Source organism: Halyomorpha halys, unplaced genomic scaffold, assembly GCF_000696795.3.
Source record: "Halyomorpha halys isolate HHAL.00 unplaced genomic scaffold, Hhal_1.1 Scaffold84.1, whole genome shotgun sequence".
Classification (NCBI taxonomy): Eukaryota; Metazoa; Arthropoda; class Insecta; order Hemiptera; family Pentatomidae; genus Halyomorpha; species Halyomorpha halys.
The window spans coordinates 502,989-519,084 of record NW_027110155.1 but is presented as its reverse complement, the minus strand read 5'-3'; the positions used below and the strand labels follow the sequence as shown (position 1 = coordinate 519,084).

At 33.2% G+C, this 16,096-nt stretch overlaps 2 protein-coding genes across 3 annotated transcripts in view; one reads left to right on the top strand and one right to left on the bottom strand.

Annotated features, from left to right (window-relative positions):
* The first annotated feature begins 3,419 nt into the window (after positions 1-3,419).
* Positions 3,420-16,096, top strand: part of LOC106677034 (skin secretory protein xP2-like) — a 13,983-nt gene continuing 1,306 nt past the window's right edge. Inside the window, exons 1-3 of one of the 2 annotated variants that reach the window (XM_014414695.3) lie at positions 3,420-3,504; positions 4,074-4,248; positions 4,343-5,079. In XM_014414695.3, coding sequence (XP_014270181.1) covers positions 4,234-4,248; positions 4,343-5,017 — 690 coding nt within the window. In that variant the 5' untranslated portion in view covers positions 3,420-3,504; positions 4,074-4,233 and the 3' untranslated portion in view covers positions 5,018-5,079. Of the gene's footprint in view, positions 3,505-4,073; positions 4,249-4,342; positions 5,080-16,096 lie in introns of those variants that run through there. The other variant, XM_067048294.1, reaches the window with a different exon arrangement.
* Positions 9,747-10,665, bottom strand: LOC106677035 (skin secretory protein xP2). The gene is made up of 2 exons (XM_014414709.2): positions 10,616-10,665; positions 9,747-10,512 (listed from the first exon to the last, which is right to left on the bottom strand). Exons 1-2 carry the CDS (start codon positions 10,628-10,630, stop codon positions 9,808-9,810), a joined length of 720 nt encoding a protein of 239 aa, XP_014270195.1. The 5' UTR covers positions 10,631-10,665; the 3' UTR covers positions 9,747-9,807.

The window sequence follows — 16,096 nt, the reverse complement described above, 5'->3', positions numbered from 1 at the left end:
CCCATAGCTCAACTCCTTATGTCCAATTAGGCCTTATAATAGTCATGTAGATCAGTCTTTTGTAATGGATTGGAAGTTTGGACCGTTTGTCTAGTAAATGTTGTAAATAGTCGGAATCGATGAGCAGTTTCCTGTCTTTTCAGCCTCGTATGAGGATTCCATGTCAGTCGTTTGTCCAGATTTAGTCCTAAGTAACGGATCTGTTCAACAGGAATGAGTGGGGTATTATTAAAGGTTACTGTAGGGCAAGACGAAGGAAAAATGTGATTTGGTGGGATTTATTGGAATTTATTTTAATCCTTTAGTTTTGGCACCATTACATACTTACATGCACCACTAAAGCAAAGAGAAAGAAAAGAACGATTTTTGTGAGCCACATATGGCTTGAATATGACTCGTTATTGCACCATGATGTTAAAGTAGTTATGGTTAATCTAAATTCTGAAGAAAGTAGTATAATAAATCTTCAGACAAACTATAATAAGTATAAGTATAAAGTTCGATTCATATTATTGTAAATATAAGGTTCTAATCCTGCTGTAGCGGATAATTATTTATTTTGTCACTGTAGGCGTCAGTCAACCCTGTAGGTGTGGAAACCTTCTTAAGGTCGACCAAGCCTCATAAAGTAAGTACCCTTAATTGGAGTAAAATCTGGTGGTTGAGCGTGATCCTGAACAAATTACCTCCATTGCACAACCGATATGTAAGAAATAGTACCTCCTTACAAAGTACTGAACCCCTGATCCTTTATGAGTTGTAGCGGTACAGATTTTTACTTTCATTTTCATCTTAAGTACATCTTATTTCTTCTTAAGAGTTATGATGGAACAACAAATAAGCAATCCACGGGAACAGTTCCGAATTGGAGGATATTGGGGAGTTACTGAAGAGAACACTAAGAAATGTTACGATGGGAATGTAATTGAGCACCTAGGGACAGAAAGGAAGCGAACAAGAAGTAAGGAAGATTTCACCCCCAGGAGAAGGTAATTAGAAGTGCTTTAAACTGATTATAATGTCTAATCAATTAGGAAAGATAGAGAAGCCTGGAAGAACTAAAAAATTTTATCCGACCTAGAATTATTGCATACAGTATTATGGGATCACTATCCCCCAAAACCATAGTAACATTGGGAGAATACTTAAGAAATTATTAAATATTCGACTATCGTTCCCGAACTGTGTATTAGGAAACAGTTTCAGAGTTATACTGAATTCAACAACAATTATGTGGAACCCATTATTGTAGGTTAGTAAGTTTTAGAATGCGCGCACCGCACTAGATTTGTTTTCTTCATGTTATTCCCAACCTGGTCATTTCTGATTTACGGTGGAGTTATCGGATTATTATTCATTACCAACTCATTCTCACTGTGGGGGAAGATCCAGTTTTTAGCTGTGGTTCTGCCATGTAATAAAAGTCAGCCGGCCCACGGCTGAATCGAACCGACGTTATGGTGTCTGTTCTGCAGTTGTTTCCCAAGATGGCATCTTAACACACTCGGCTGTAATTACCTCGCTAAAATACAGTATTTCAAAAGGCAACATTTTTCAAATAATAATAAATTAATATTTTGGTAAGTATTATGTAGACAACGAAAATTATGAATTACTATAAAAAATATATATATTTATTATGAACTAAATTAATAACGGCATTCACCTAGATTTTTATTTAGATACTTATCTGTACCTCCAATACTTCTTGAGGTGTTCGAAGACTGAACTTTTTTTTTTTCAAATGATGAAAAATAAACATATAATGAATTTATTTGTGTAAATATCATAAATATCATTATAATATTCCTTCAAAAATATTCATTACACATTACTTTGTGGCGAATTTGATGTACTTCTATTTGAATCTTAATTAATGGATCTACAATTTTTGAAGATATCGAAAATTTATTTTAAAATAAAAAAATAACTATTTAATATAAAAAAAAATAGTATGTGGCTAAACAGTTTACCTTAATATGCAACAGTACCTCTTTATACAATAGTACCTAAGCAAACTCTATGACAAAATTGAGTTATTTTCAAATAGAAGTTGCAGCAAAAAAAAGTTCTACATTCAATTCGATGAACTATAAGTTGGATTGAAATCAATTTAATGCGGCAGAGATTCATGTTTTCAGTCTATTTTTATTCTAAACAATCAAAATCTTTCTTCAGAATGGACTCTTTTTTTAAGACATGTTTCTAGATCTAGCAAAGGCAAAGAAGTTAATGATAAAACTAAGGTAGGGTAATTTCGAACATTGAAATTATTAAGCCACCAAATACGCTACGTAAGTAAAATGTTTTGTAGCATTTCCCCATGTAAACAAATGCAATTTAGTTTTGGCGTTAAGCCTAAACGGTTCCTATTCTTCCCTCTATTCTCAGTCCGCTGGTGTCCCTCAAGGTAGTATCTTCGGTCCCATCCTCTACACCGTGTTTACAGCTGACATCCCAACCAATCCTAACACTATCCTCACTACTTATGTGGATGACACATGTGTGTTCGCTGTTAATAATAACCCTTTGATTGCATCTCAAACTTCTAATGTAACACGTCATTAGAGTGCTACCAATGGATAATTTCTCTACATTCCTGTAACGCTCCAATTTATCTGAGATCAGATTTACTAAATGTATTATAATAAGTACAGTTGTAAATAGCAATAAATAAATAAATTTTTGCGTAAACGACGGGTGAATAACATGTTATTGTGCGTTACATTTCTTTCATTTTTGGTATATCCTAAAGGAGGTTAATAAGTAATAAGAATAAGTAAGTATGAATATGCTTTTATGGTATTAATTTTATTTGTTTATTTAAACTTCAAGAGCTGTTGGTATGAATATGACTTGGTAGCGTTTGGGTACGCCCGAACATGTTCATTTCGGGTACCCTCGGAAATTTTAATTTTGCACCACTGCAATTTCAAAAAAATAGAAGTGTCTACTAGTGAAACATTTAAAGTGTTTAATAATTAAATACTTAAGTGTTAAATTGTTAAATATCGTTCACAAAGTATCAAATTTTGGTAAATGTCGTTCGGGACCTGGTCGTGTCTTACTTCAGGTATTCCGAGTGAAGGTTGAATTTTTATTTATATTAATGTCGAAAAGGGGTATTGAAATTGTGAAACCAGCTTATCCAATAAACATGCATGTATTTTATAAGACCAAGAATAAAATCCCTGAGGGAGCAAACTGTCGTTAGTGTGTTATTCAAATAATTATTTTGACTATATAAAATAATAACAGAACATGGGGTGATCTCATGTATTAGAATATTACTTCAGTGACGTCTTCGCCGCCGCAGTCACGTTCTCTAGCCGTCCAGGCTGAGTGGTAGGGAAAATGGTGAAGACCATGTATTTCTCTTCGCTTTGTGTCTGATGTCTCGCTCGATCGGTGGCTGGCCAGCATGTCCTGGACTCTGGCGTGATGATAGGGGAAGGCCAGGAATGGTTTTGAACTATTAATTCGAACCGAAAAGCCACAGAAACGGTAAATATATCAAGCTATTTTGTAGGCATTGGGAATCTAGGTATTCGTGTTACTCGTACCAGTTACTTGGAATAAAATATTTATTCAACAAATATATTTAGGATTAAATATAAATATAAAAAGTCTGTACATTTCGGTGATGAATATTAATTTAATTTTTAAAAAAAGTTAGAAATTATTTTAATCAATTGACTCTTAAAAAACGAGATTTCAATTTGTTTTTTGTTAAATAATTGAATACATACGCAAGCATAGATTGTTTTTCTAGGGGTATAATATGTATATTATTTAATATCGACTGAAAGTACGGCGCAAATATTAATTTGAAACAAGATGTATGTATTTAGTTGTAGATAGTTTTAAGATATTTACAAAACCTTTTTCATCCAAATTAGTTTTAATACTAGAATAAACGTTGCTTACTATTATAACAATAATTGAAGAAATGAGTAAAAAAAGTATATAAGTATTTTATGATGTCATTTTAAATTTTATTTATTTACAAATTTTATTCTTATGGAATTTAGAACCCTAAATTAATCTAGATATGAAATATAGCCAAAATCTAGGAAGTGAAAGTGAAACTTTTCGTCAGCAATTGAGATAACTACACTAGAATGAGAATAATACCACGAACACTTCCTAAGGGACCAAGGCCTTTGGATTGTTTAAAAGCCCAGCGGGTAGGAGTAAGTTTCACAGTCACCCAGGTACGGACGAGCTTGCATCATGAAGACCTTAGTAGTGAGTTTTGAATGCGTTTCATATATAATGCATTAAATTTATTCCCATTGTACTTGATTTAAAAAAAATCTATATTATTATTAAATTGTTTAAGGTTTGTTTTATCGCCCTCGGATTAGCAAATGCTTCCGAACAGAGGATTAAGCGAAGTTGGTCTCATGGAGTAGTTATCCCAGGAGCAGCTACTCACGGAGTTGTGGTACCAGGAGCTGTATCCCATGCCGCTGTCATTCCAGGAGCCGTATCCCATGGTGCTGTCATACCAGGAGCCGTATCCCATGGTGCCTCTATCGCAGGACCCGTTAACGGTGGAGCTCACATAGTCGGACCCGTCAATGGTGGAGCTGCTATAACTGGTCCCGTCAATGGAGGAGCTCACCTCACTGGTCCAGTCAATGGTGGAGCTCATATCACAGGCCCTGTTAATGGTGGAGCTGCTCTCTCAGGACCTGTCAACGGAGGAGCTCACCTTACTGCCCCTGTCAACGGAGGTGCTCACCTTACTGCCCCTGTCAACGGAGGTGCATACCTGACCGCCCCTGTAAACGGAGGCACTCATCTCACTGCCCCTGTCAACGGAGGAGCTCACCTCGCCGCTCCAGTCTATGGAGGAGCTTACCTCACCGCTCCAGTCTATGGAGGAGCTTACCTCACCGCTCCAGTTTATGGAGAAGCTGCCTTTGGAACCCCAGCCGTTGCTGGCCCACTGTGGGGTGCTCATTCCTGGGCTAACGCCGGACACCATGGACAGGGTCATTGGGTGCATTAACAGCTAACCTCCTTTCTGACTGATATATTTAAAATGTAAATATATTTTTTAAATATTTAAAACCCTACTATTCTATATCCTTTATTATTACGTTCATATTAGATACACTAAAAATATAAAACTTGTAAGATAAAATCAACAATTCTTCAAAAGCATTTTTCTTTTTTATATTAGCAAATTGTTTAATAAATATTGGTATTCCAAAAAATGGATAAAAGGTTTGTATGTTTCTGAAATATCAACGAATAAATGAATAAAAGTCATAAATTCGGCTCATAGTATTACTCAAATATTTGTTATTGTTATTAATGACGTAGAATGCTATCCACTCGAATAAGTTTATTCGACTCTGCTCCGTTAATTTTAATTCATAGGGAATTTTCCCTTATTCAGAGTTCGATCTGGTAATATTCATTTTATAGCATCTTTTGGTACCCATTATTTTCCTTATGTCTCGGTCTTATGTATATCTTAATTACTTCATTTGAGCCCTATGTAGCAGAAATTTTTAATGAGATTTTGGCCAACTGTTCCCTTATGATCTCATTCCGTATCTTGAAAATTATTCTACGGAGTCATCTCTTTTTACAGGTCATATTTTTGGTGAACGTTGTACAATTCTAGGAAACAAACAGCTGATAGGAGATAAACAACTTCAAAGATACAGCTTCCAACTTTTTGGTGGACCAAATCTGGTTACAAACTTCTCTGTCTATGGTGGCAGTAGAGAACACCAAGACTTCACATTTTTTGTAGTTAAAATCTTCTTTCTATTCCATTATTAAAACAAACGATCTACTACTATTATAAGATTTTATAGTCTACACTAACCATGGGATTTTATTATCAACCCTTACCACCCCTACACTATGGACTTACGATACTATCCGGGTACTGGTATGTTGAAACGACTGATTGGATTAAGGTAAAGAATATTTTTGATACCTATCTGTCCATTTTTGTTTATCCTTCCTTGCCATTTCTGGTGATTATTATGCTGGTTACCAACCTACAATAGCCAGATTGGGAAAGTCGAGATTAATTCTGTAGGTCTGGGCCACGAAATATGACACGATTTAGAAACATCACTGCTGCTGATTCGAGATTGCTAAGGTGACATCCTCTTCGCCCACGATCATATATCATATATCAGCAAGAAATCAGTGCTGAGTTCAATTCTCTTGTATTAGCCTACGCCATGTGTTTCTGTTCTGTGCAGTTATCATCCAATCCTTACTTGTGCCAGTGTTCAGGTTCTTTCTCAACCATACATTGATCATTTTTTATGAAGTAGTAAAGCCTGGAATAATAAATGTTTTATAGTTCTGTGTTCTTGGCCTTCTTGGTCTCTGAGGCATCCTGAATCAATATGATCGTTTTCCCCACAGGTTGTACAGTTCTATTAATTATCATGTCACCAATTTGAATTTTGAAGCTTCTAATGACTTTCTTAAGCCCGATATTGATATAATGTCAAAGTAACTCATGCCTTTTTTGGTTATTCCTCTTTACATTATGTTTACGAAAGCCGTCAATTTGATGAATTCAAACTTCGAAATGAAATAAAAATAAATAATTACCCATGGCATTAATTTTAACTATTTTGTACCGTAAATTAATCATTTAAATCAATTTAATTTTTTTCTAAGCTTCTTTTTTGTTGAGCTTTGTCGATAGTATACATGTATCTACGAAACCCGTCAAACTGGTGGGCTAGCCGATTTCATGGACAGTCCTCCTAAGTTTACTTCGTTCTTAAAATAATTTCTATTCGATCTTAGGACTCCATCTTGACAAGAGACTTACTTGGAATCCACACACAAGACTAAAACGACAAGAAACTGCTCGTAGATTCCGATTGCTACAACACTTACTTGACAAACGCTCTAAACTTCCCATTCACCCAGCTCATTCACAAAGACCTTAATATCCCATTCGTTGCAGATTTGGCCCAAAACAGATATGCGTGTTTTCATTCCAAACTCCTTAACCATCCTAACCCATTAATTCTTAATCTTTCATCCTTAACAATCCTTGATAATCCTCTGAGACGTCTGAAAAGAAGATGCCACGGGACCTTCTAATTTAAATTAATGATTGAAGTACCATCAATGGGTGGGTCATGAAAATCTTGGGAATTTTCAAGTGTATATGAAACATACAACATATTTACCTATTGTATTATTTTGTACAGTTGTAAAATACATTTAATAAATTTAAAAAAAAAATTAAAAAAATAATTTCTCCAATGATAAATGTAAGAGAGAAAGAAAATTTATACTAAGATGTTTCCAATCTGTTATCTCAATCGCGCCTCGATAATGTAAACAAACGCGGATGTGTGTATAACAAACGGACCTGAGTATTGGTTTTTATTTTCATATCTGAAAAAATTCTTTATGCTTTTCGGCGAAGAAACATAATGCGATCTTCAGTATGATCGCTGTAGTGACAGTGTAAGAAAGTTTTTAAGCAGTGGAAAACCTTTCCCTTATTTTATATTGCAGTGTTTTACAATAGAGTAATTGAATTTTACAATTTACAGTTCACAATACGGTAATTGAATTTTACAATTTACAGTTCACAATACGATACTTGAATTTTACAATTTATAGTTCACAATAGGGTAATCGAATTTGGGCACAGTATTTTTTATTTTGATTAATTCCCCTTTTCTAGCAACTATATGATAAATCTAGCAATTTTAGAATTTCTAGAAGATATAATAAGGTACTGAAGAAAATTGTCAACATCAATAGATATTGTTCTGAGTATTCAATAGGCCAAAGCGAAGCTTACACTAAACCTGATTTATTGTTATCATTAATTTATGTGATAATTTAAAAAGAAATATTGGCTGAGTGACCGTGTGTATCAATAAATGGAGTATAGTCCAGGTGCGGACAAATTAAATTCAAATATTAATATTATGTACAATTTTTATCTGAGCCAACGTTTCGCCCCTCGTTGCAGGGCTTCGTCAGGGCTAAAAAAGATACAAACACATAACATACGTAAAAAAAAAGTTAATGGAAAATTTTCCATTTACTTTTTTTACTTAGTTTAATTTGACCATACTCCATTTATTAAAAAGAAATACTTTTTACTTCTCAATAATTTATTTTAATGTGAAGCCTAATATTGTTCAATGCAAAATTGATTTGTTTAAATCGATTTTTTGAATAAAATTAAACCGTTGCTTGTATAAAAAGATATATAACTAACGACCGTAAACCTAGAGTTAGACTCTTGCCTGAAGAGGTTCTCCATCGAAACTTCTTGGGTATTCTGAGAGGGTATGTATTCAACAGTCTCATATATTATAAATATTTTCAAATAAGCTGTGGAAGGTCTAATACTTGCAATACTTTTGTACATAACATTCACACACGAAATTCCACAAAGTACCGACATATAGACAGATACCTACAGCTGAAGACAGAGATTTCATAATTACTAGGAATCAGAATACAACACAGGCCTCACTAAACTTACAAAAGTTACATGAATGGTCCCAACTATGGAGGATTCGACTGAATAATAAAAAGTTCCAGCACATTACTTTTACCCTGAGACAAGAAACAATCTATTACTACTCATCCATCCCGCAAACAGTCTTAAAAATAATTTAAAAAAAGGTAATGCAGGACTAAGATTTAATAAGAGAATGCCAAGAGTTCTATACTGCCTAACCATGGTTGGGGGTCAAAGTTTTTCATTTTTTGGGACCACCACTCATTGTAAAAAGTCAACCCCCCAAGGCCGGTTCGAATCGGCACCGCCAATAGAAATCATATTGGTAAGACTGTGTCGTAAGATAAAGATTTAGAACATACAAATACTGACTAAGACCAGTTTGGACATATGCACTACAAATTTATGAAATCTCTAAATACTTTACAATCGAAAGCAAGACTTATCATTAAAGTACCATGGTACATAACTTTAGACACTGTCTTAAAAATTCAAATGGTCAATGAGCACATCAGAATTTACTACGAACGATTTCACAAAAAACTACTGGGGTACATAAACACGCTTATAAAACAAGTGGCCACGTTGTTCATGACTTAGAACATAAGAAGAAGGCTAAAAAATAACGAGGATGAGGGACCTGATATTGATGTGGTATTGTTAGGTGATGGTCTTCTTCATGTCATATATTCTGTTTGTTTAACTAATGTAACTTCAGGCAATCTGTCATAATTGGTAGGTGCGGAAATAAATATAATGAGAAAGCAAAATATTGGAGATAGATTTTGATGGTCTTAAGTATGGCTGTCGTAGTCGAGAGTGTTAAATGATAGGAACATTGAAGACTAGATACCAAGCTTATTACTTCCTGAAATTTACTCATTCTATTTTTTAAAACATCACAATTATAACTTTTTTAAAACTGTAGAAAAACATGTTACTGGTATTTACCTCTATAGTTTATATTATTTTTTATAGCAAAGAAAGAATTGTTCATCGAGCATGGCACCACTAATGTTAAGAGAGTAATTGTAAACAAATAAATAAAATAACGTATCCTTCTTCTTAATTTATCATTGTTAAATACCAATTGAGAGTTAATTTAATTTTAACAAGTGTTCTCAGGTTCATATTTCATAGGTTTCACTGAAATATAATTTATATTTACCAAAGGAATAAACATACCAATCACCAAGATCCATCAGATACTTCCATAATGAATCAGTTCAGGCGAAGTAGAGGATATATAAAGAAATTTGTGTTTTTAAGGCATGTATTTACATTATAAGTGTTCCAGTCATAAAGGATGTAAATGGTTAATGCACCCAATGGTCATGGTGTCCACCATAGTGAGTACCCCAGGAATGAGCACCCCACAGAGGTGCAGCGACGGAAGGAGCTCCAAGAAAAGCTCCACCATAAACTGGAGCGCCGAGATGAGCTCCTCCATAGACAGGGGCAGCAAGATGAGCTCCTCCGTTGACAGGGGCGGTCAAGTATGCACCACCGTTGACAGGGGCTGTTAGGTGAGCTCCTCCGTTGACGGGGGCAGTAAGGTGAGCTCCTCCATTGACGGGTCCTGAGAGAGCTGCTCCACCATTAACTGGGCCAGTAAGATGCGCTCCACCATTAACAGGTCCTGTGAGATGAGCTCCTCCGTTTACTGGACCAGTGAGGTGAGCTCCACCATTGACTGGACCGGCAAGATGCGCTCCTCCATTGACGGGACCGGTTATAGTAGCTCCTCCATTGACGGGACCAGTTATAGCAGCTCCTCCATTGACGGGTCCAGCTAGGTGAGCACCGCCGTCAACGGGACCGGCGAGGGTAGCACCATGGGACACAGCTCCTGGAATGACAGCGCCATGGGACACAGCTCCTGGTACCACAACTCCGTGAGATACGGCTCCTGGTATTAGGACTCCATGAGTAGCTGCTCCTGGGATGACTGCTCCATGAGACCAACTTCGCTTGATCCTCTGTTCTGAAGCACTAGCTAATCCAAGAGCGAGAAAGCAAACCTGTAACAAAACAATTTCCAGACATTTAACGAGTTCATTTTCATTTTGACAATAATGTAATCAATTTTTTTGTTGTACTACATGATTCACAATCCGAACTTACAACTAAGGTCTTCATGTTGCTAGCTTCTATTCAGGCCAACTGTGATGCCGATTGTTTCCTCTCGAGCTTTTATACATTTCAAAGGCCTTGGCACCTGGAAGTGATCGTGGCATTAAACTCTATTATTGTTGCCTTCATTTTCAATAAAGGGTACTTTCACCTTCTTTTCTACTATTTTTCTTCTACTTTTAAAAAATACAAAATAGTATATTGCTGATATTTCCTCCAATAATGGCGAAATGATACATTACCAATAGTTATTATTTCAATAACTTCTGTCTGTCTAGAACTTATTCAAGAGGATCCGTCTTGGTGGGCCCGTTGTACCAATAGACTTAAAAAAAACACAGCTATGTAATCATAAAATTAATTTTATTGTTGATACTTTTACTGAAAGTTTAGTTCTGGGTAAGTTGATAATTTTACAATTGTATACTTTGAAATTACATCTGATTATGAAAGTTTATCTATACATATTTGACATTCATTGTATGTGTTTCTATATTTTCATTATTATATCTAATATGAGAGAACTAATAAATGTTTAGATAAAGTCATAGACATTTTATTTTTTAATTTATTATTTCTATTCTGTATAAAGGATATTAAACTCTACTTTTAATTAGTTCAATTTTAGTGATAAAATACCGGTTTATCATTGTATTAATTGATTAATAATGTTAGATAGTGGTACATTTTCGGTTAATAATGTTTATCTATTATTTATTTTTTTTTTTTTTTACGTTAGAAGTTTGATTAATAAATTAATAACAGGTCTTAGATATTTCAGGGTAGATAAAGTTAAAGAAAATTTAACACTGGTTACTGATAGTATTACTAACAGTGAATTAATTTTAATCTTAATTATAAATAATTTTCTAAACAGTCTTAGTTGGTTGGATATTCTTACAAAATGAAAGGGAATATTTACTGAGGAATATTGTTGGATAACAATATTTAAAATATGTTTTTAAGCTGTCAATGAAAACTGTTTGGTTTTCTATAAATTTAAACTCCGTACAATTGACATGATTTCTCCAAAACCCATATTAGGTGTAAATATTACAAACTAGACCCAACAATTATACGATCAAAAAATGACTGATTGGATTTTACAGTGAAGACTAGGCACAGGGGTAGCGTAGAGTATATAACCTAATACATTTTATTAAGTCCCATATATTTGTTTCATATTTTGACACAATTCTATTTTTTTTATTCCTGACTTATTCCACCCATTTCTGTAACACGATATATTAATGAAATTCCATTAATTGAGCCAATGACTTTTTGTAACCCTTTATTTTTTGCAATTTTGTCTATTTTTTACGTTCCATTCATTTTCGCGGTTCTATTTTGTACTTTCTTACATTGCAATGTTTTTGGGAATTCTCTCCATTTTCATAATTCTAATCGTTTCAAAATGTAGTCCATTTTCACAATTATATCCATTATAACTATTCGACTCATTTTGATATTTTCGCCCATTTTATAATTATATCCTTTTTCGGAATTCATCATACATACGATCGTCCATCTATTTTATGAGTTATTTTTTTTTGCAATTATATTGATTTTCACTGATAACTCCTCTCGTTTTAAAATGTGGTCTATTTTCATAAATATATCCGTTTTCACTATTCACGATTTCACTATAATTTTATAATTATATCCTTTTTTCGAAATTCATCAGACATATGATTCTTCATTTATTCTATGAATTAATTGTATTTTTTGGGAATTATATTAATTTATACTGATAACTCCAATATCCGTCCGCCCGTAGCTTAGTGGTTCGTCTTACCATGCTGAGATTTATTGGCGGAACCGGTTTGAATCCGGCCTGGTGCATTGTCTTTATTTATTGAGTGGCGGTCCCATAAAATGAAAAACGATCATCCCCAACCATGGTGAAAATAATGAGAATAGAAATAAATGTATACCTGGCTGTATGGGAAATTCCAATGCCATTAAAATTTTTTTTTAAAAAACTCCAATTTTAAAATTTTACTTAATCCCTGTTTTCGCAATTTCAGGTAGTTTTACGACTTCTTTATTTTCATAATTCCACAGAATTACAAAATCCATTGTTTTCAAAATTTAACCCGATTTCACAATTATAACTGATTCCGCATTTTGTTCTATTTTTATATTCTGTCAATTTCCGCACCCCTCACATTTTAGTTCCCCAGTTCTCTCAATCGTCACAGACTACCAATTATTTTCGCAATTTCCTTCATTCTATCCTTTTTCGCATTTCTATCCATTTTCACCATTCAAGTTATTATGGCACAACATCCATTAACGATCAACTGTGTAACAGATCCTTTCAGAGTATCTAATTTGACAGATCTAGCAAGATTTGGTAAAACATTATTATAAAAAACAAAGAACCCCCGATTTTCAGATACGGCATTGATTTTACATTTATAGGCTTATGAAAGAAATTTTTTTTTTCTTCCTCTTTCCTTTGTATATAACTTATAGCAAGGGATAGTATTGTGATAACGTAAAACTTTAAATTGGATTTTGCGACAGAAATATACTTTTTGAAGGTACCCTGTGTTGAAATAACCAAGTCCTGAAAAATATTTTGTGTTTTTATGGTCTGCCTAGCTCAAAAACGAAACTGAAATAAAAAATTTCAGGCTGGTTAATTAAAGTTGTTATCTCGTTTCGTTTTCAGCCCTTATGAAGACCTGAAATTCAAGTGGAAATGTCAAATAAATAAAAGATAGCTGCAATATTCTGCATTTCTAAAATTTTTTAAAATTTTAAATTGGCACTGACTAGGGTCACAAGTATTCTCCGGTTTAGGTTTTCTTGCTTACCTCCCCCCACGATTCTGCCTTTTCTAGGATGTGAAACAATGACTTGCAAGAAACCATATTTTGAGGAATGTGTCCTGCTCCTTTATGATTACAATCCTTTATGATCCTGAAGTAAGCTCAATTTTAAAAGAGCTGAGTTTAGACTAGTGATAGAGAAACGGATCTTCACTGATTACCTCGTCCCTGTATTTTCTTCGACGTGGAGGTATATTTTGCATTTTTAATGAGGAAATAGAATTTAAAGGTGGTTGAACGATTACAGACCGAATCTTTGAGTTCAATAGATGAGATAAAGAGAAGGATTAATTTTATGTAAATGACTCTCTCAGTGACAGGATATTCATACTATATAAGCGTTTAAAAGTTTTATCTTTAGAAGTTTGATAGAGCTTCGTTTCTTGTCGCATTATCTAGCCTATCTTGTGCTTTTAAATTTATCCTTTTTTAAAAATACAGATATAAGACCAAACTAACTGACAACAACCAGATTTTTGCTTACACCATTTATAGAAAGACGTAGTGTCATGTGTTCTAATTTTTTCCCAATAGATGAGCAATTAAGTTTTGGTAAAATATTTTCTATTCAATAGCAAGTTATTTGAGTAAAGACAGATTAAACAATAATTTTCATTTTGAATATTACATGAAAATTTAGTAAAAGTGAAAAAACAAAAAAAAAATTAGATGTTGAGGCCAACGTGTGTAGAAGTGTAAATGGCATAAGGTTACTAATCGAGACCAGTTTTGTTTTTGCTACTATTAACCTTTAAATATAATTAGATTAAATGGTAATTATTTATTAGTAATTATGTTTATCGTCTTATTGGCTGGTCGGTCAGTTTTGGTAAGTTCATTTTTTTGAATCCCTACTGCTAAAACACTAAAAATGTTTCTGTACGGAATATATGGATATTTTACAGATTCTGGTGAAACAACTTTTGGACATTAGATTTAATTTTAAAACTAATATTTCCAAATTTGAACTAAAATAGATTCTAAAGATAAAAATAAATTTAATTCTTTTCAAGCTTATCAATTTATTAACAATTCAAAACCCACAATACAGACGGCATGACACTCTTACGTTACTTTAACTACCGTAGTTCTAGTGTTAATTTTATCGTAGAAGCGATGTTATTTTCTGAATATAAATTAATATTTTTTAGAGGCCGATTTATAGATAACAATTACTTATCTAATGGATTGGAAATTCCTTAAAAATAATTAATGGTACTGGCAGTTAAAGTCTTCTTGAACGTGTAGTTTGTAGTAAACTTAGGCAAAATTTATTTGGAATAAAATTAAAAAAAAAAAATAGTTAAACAAATTATTTTTCAATATAATTTATTGCTGACCGTGGATTAATTTTAAGAAATTGTGTTCAGGTAAGGGGGAGGGGGGAGGATGAGATCAGAAGTGAAGAACACTCATAAATAGTGGTTCTTACTTTATTGTGCCATGTCTTGGCACATAACGACACCTAGAACAAAACATTTTTTTTTGTTTTATTGTAACATGAGTTTTACCTTGTTTTTATTTAGCTCTAAAGATTCCTGAAATTCGAACCAGAACGTTTGGTTAATATTAGTGTGCTTCACTACTGACCACACCCACCTCACATTCTCATGTGTTTTAAGTAGTTGTAATTTTGTAATTTTATTTCTTAATAAATATTTCATGCTTGAATTCATTTTAACGTTGATAAAACAGTTATTAGAAATGATTATTCTATCAAATTTTTTTTTTCTGAATTGAATGTGTTTTTTGAATTTATAATTTTGAGATAATAACAAGAAGTTCATTTCATAAAGTAATTGCAACATTAGAATTGTTTCCACCTTGGCAGTAATTTGTCGTCATGTAATCGGATGTAAATAAAGTGGTAATAACTTTACTGTCGCTACATCCTCTTTCACGCCAGACAGAGCGCTTCACGACAATACATATAATTCTACAGTGCACACCTTAGCTGTAGCAACTACAGTTCATACTGATTTCTCCAGTATTCATAGATTATAAACCTTATTTCAGAAATGTAGATATTTAAGAAATAATTACTTTGCATGTTTATGAAATAAATTATTTGATAAATACGAATATAGCAGAATATTGATTAATACACCGTTGGGACAATGGTGTTTTATATCATTGCAGCAATATTTTTATGGACGAGAGATTTTAAGTATATTAAGTTTAAAAAAAAATATTAGATATTTTTCTCTTCTGTTGGATTTCAGTAGTTAAACTTACAGGTTAGGAACAATTATTATTATTTTTTTTTATGTTCAAACACAAAAAAATTGTAATTAAATTTTATATAAACAAAATAAAAATTAATAACATAGAGACAAGATGCTAGATATCAATATAGAGATATGTATATTCATGGTAACTGAAGAAATTGATTGACAATATTTACTGATAACGATAGCAATTTATAAAATCTATCTAAAATAACTAATAATAATATTTCGAAAATACATAATAAAAAGAAACGAAAATTAGTTAGGTGAAAGTATCCAATCCTAGATCAAAACGATGGGAACGAACACTTCCTAAGAGACCAAGGTCTTTGAATTGTATAAAAGCTTTGCGGACTGGAGTCAGCTTTGCAGTCGCCCTTACCAACACAAGATAGCAACATGAAGAC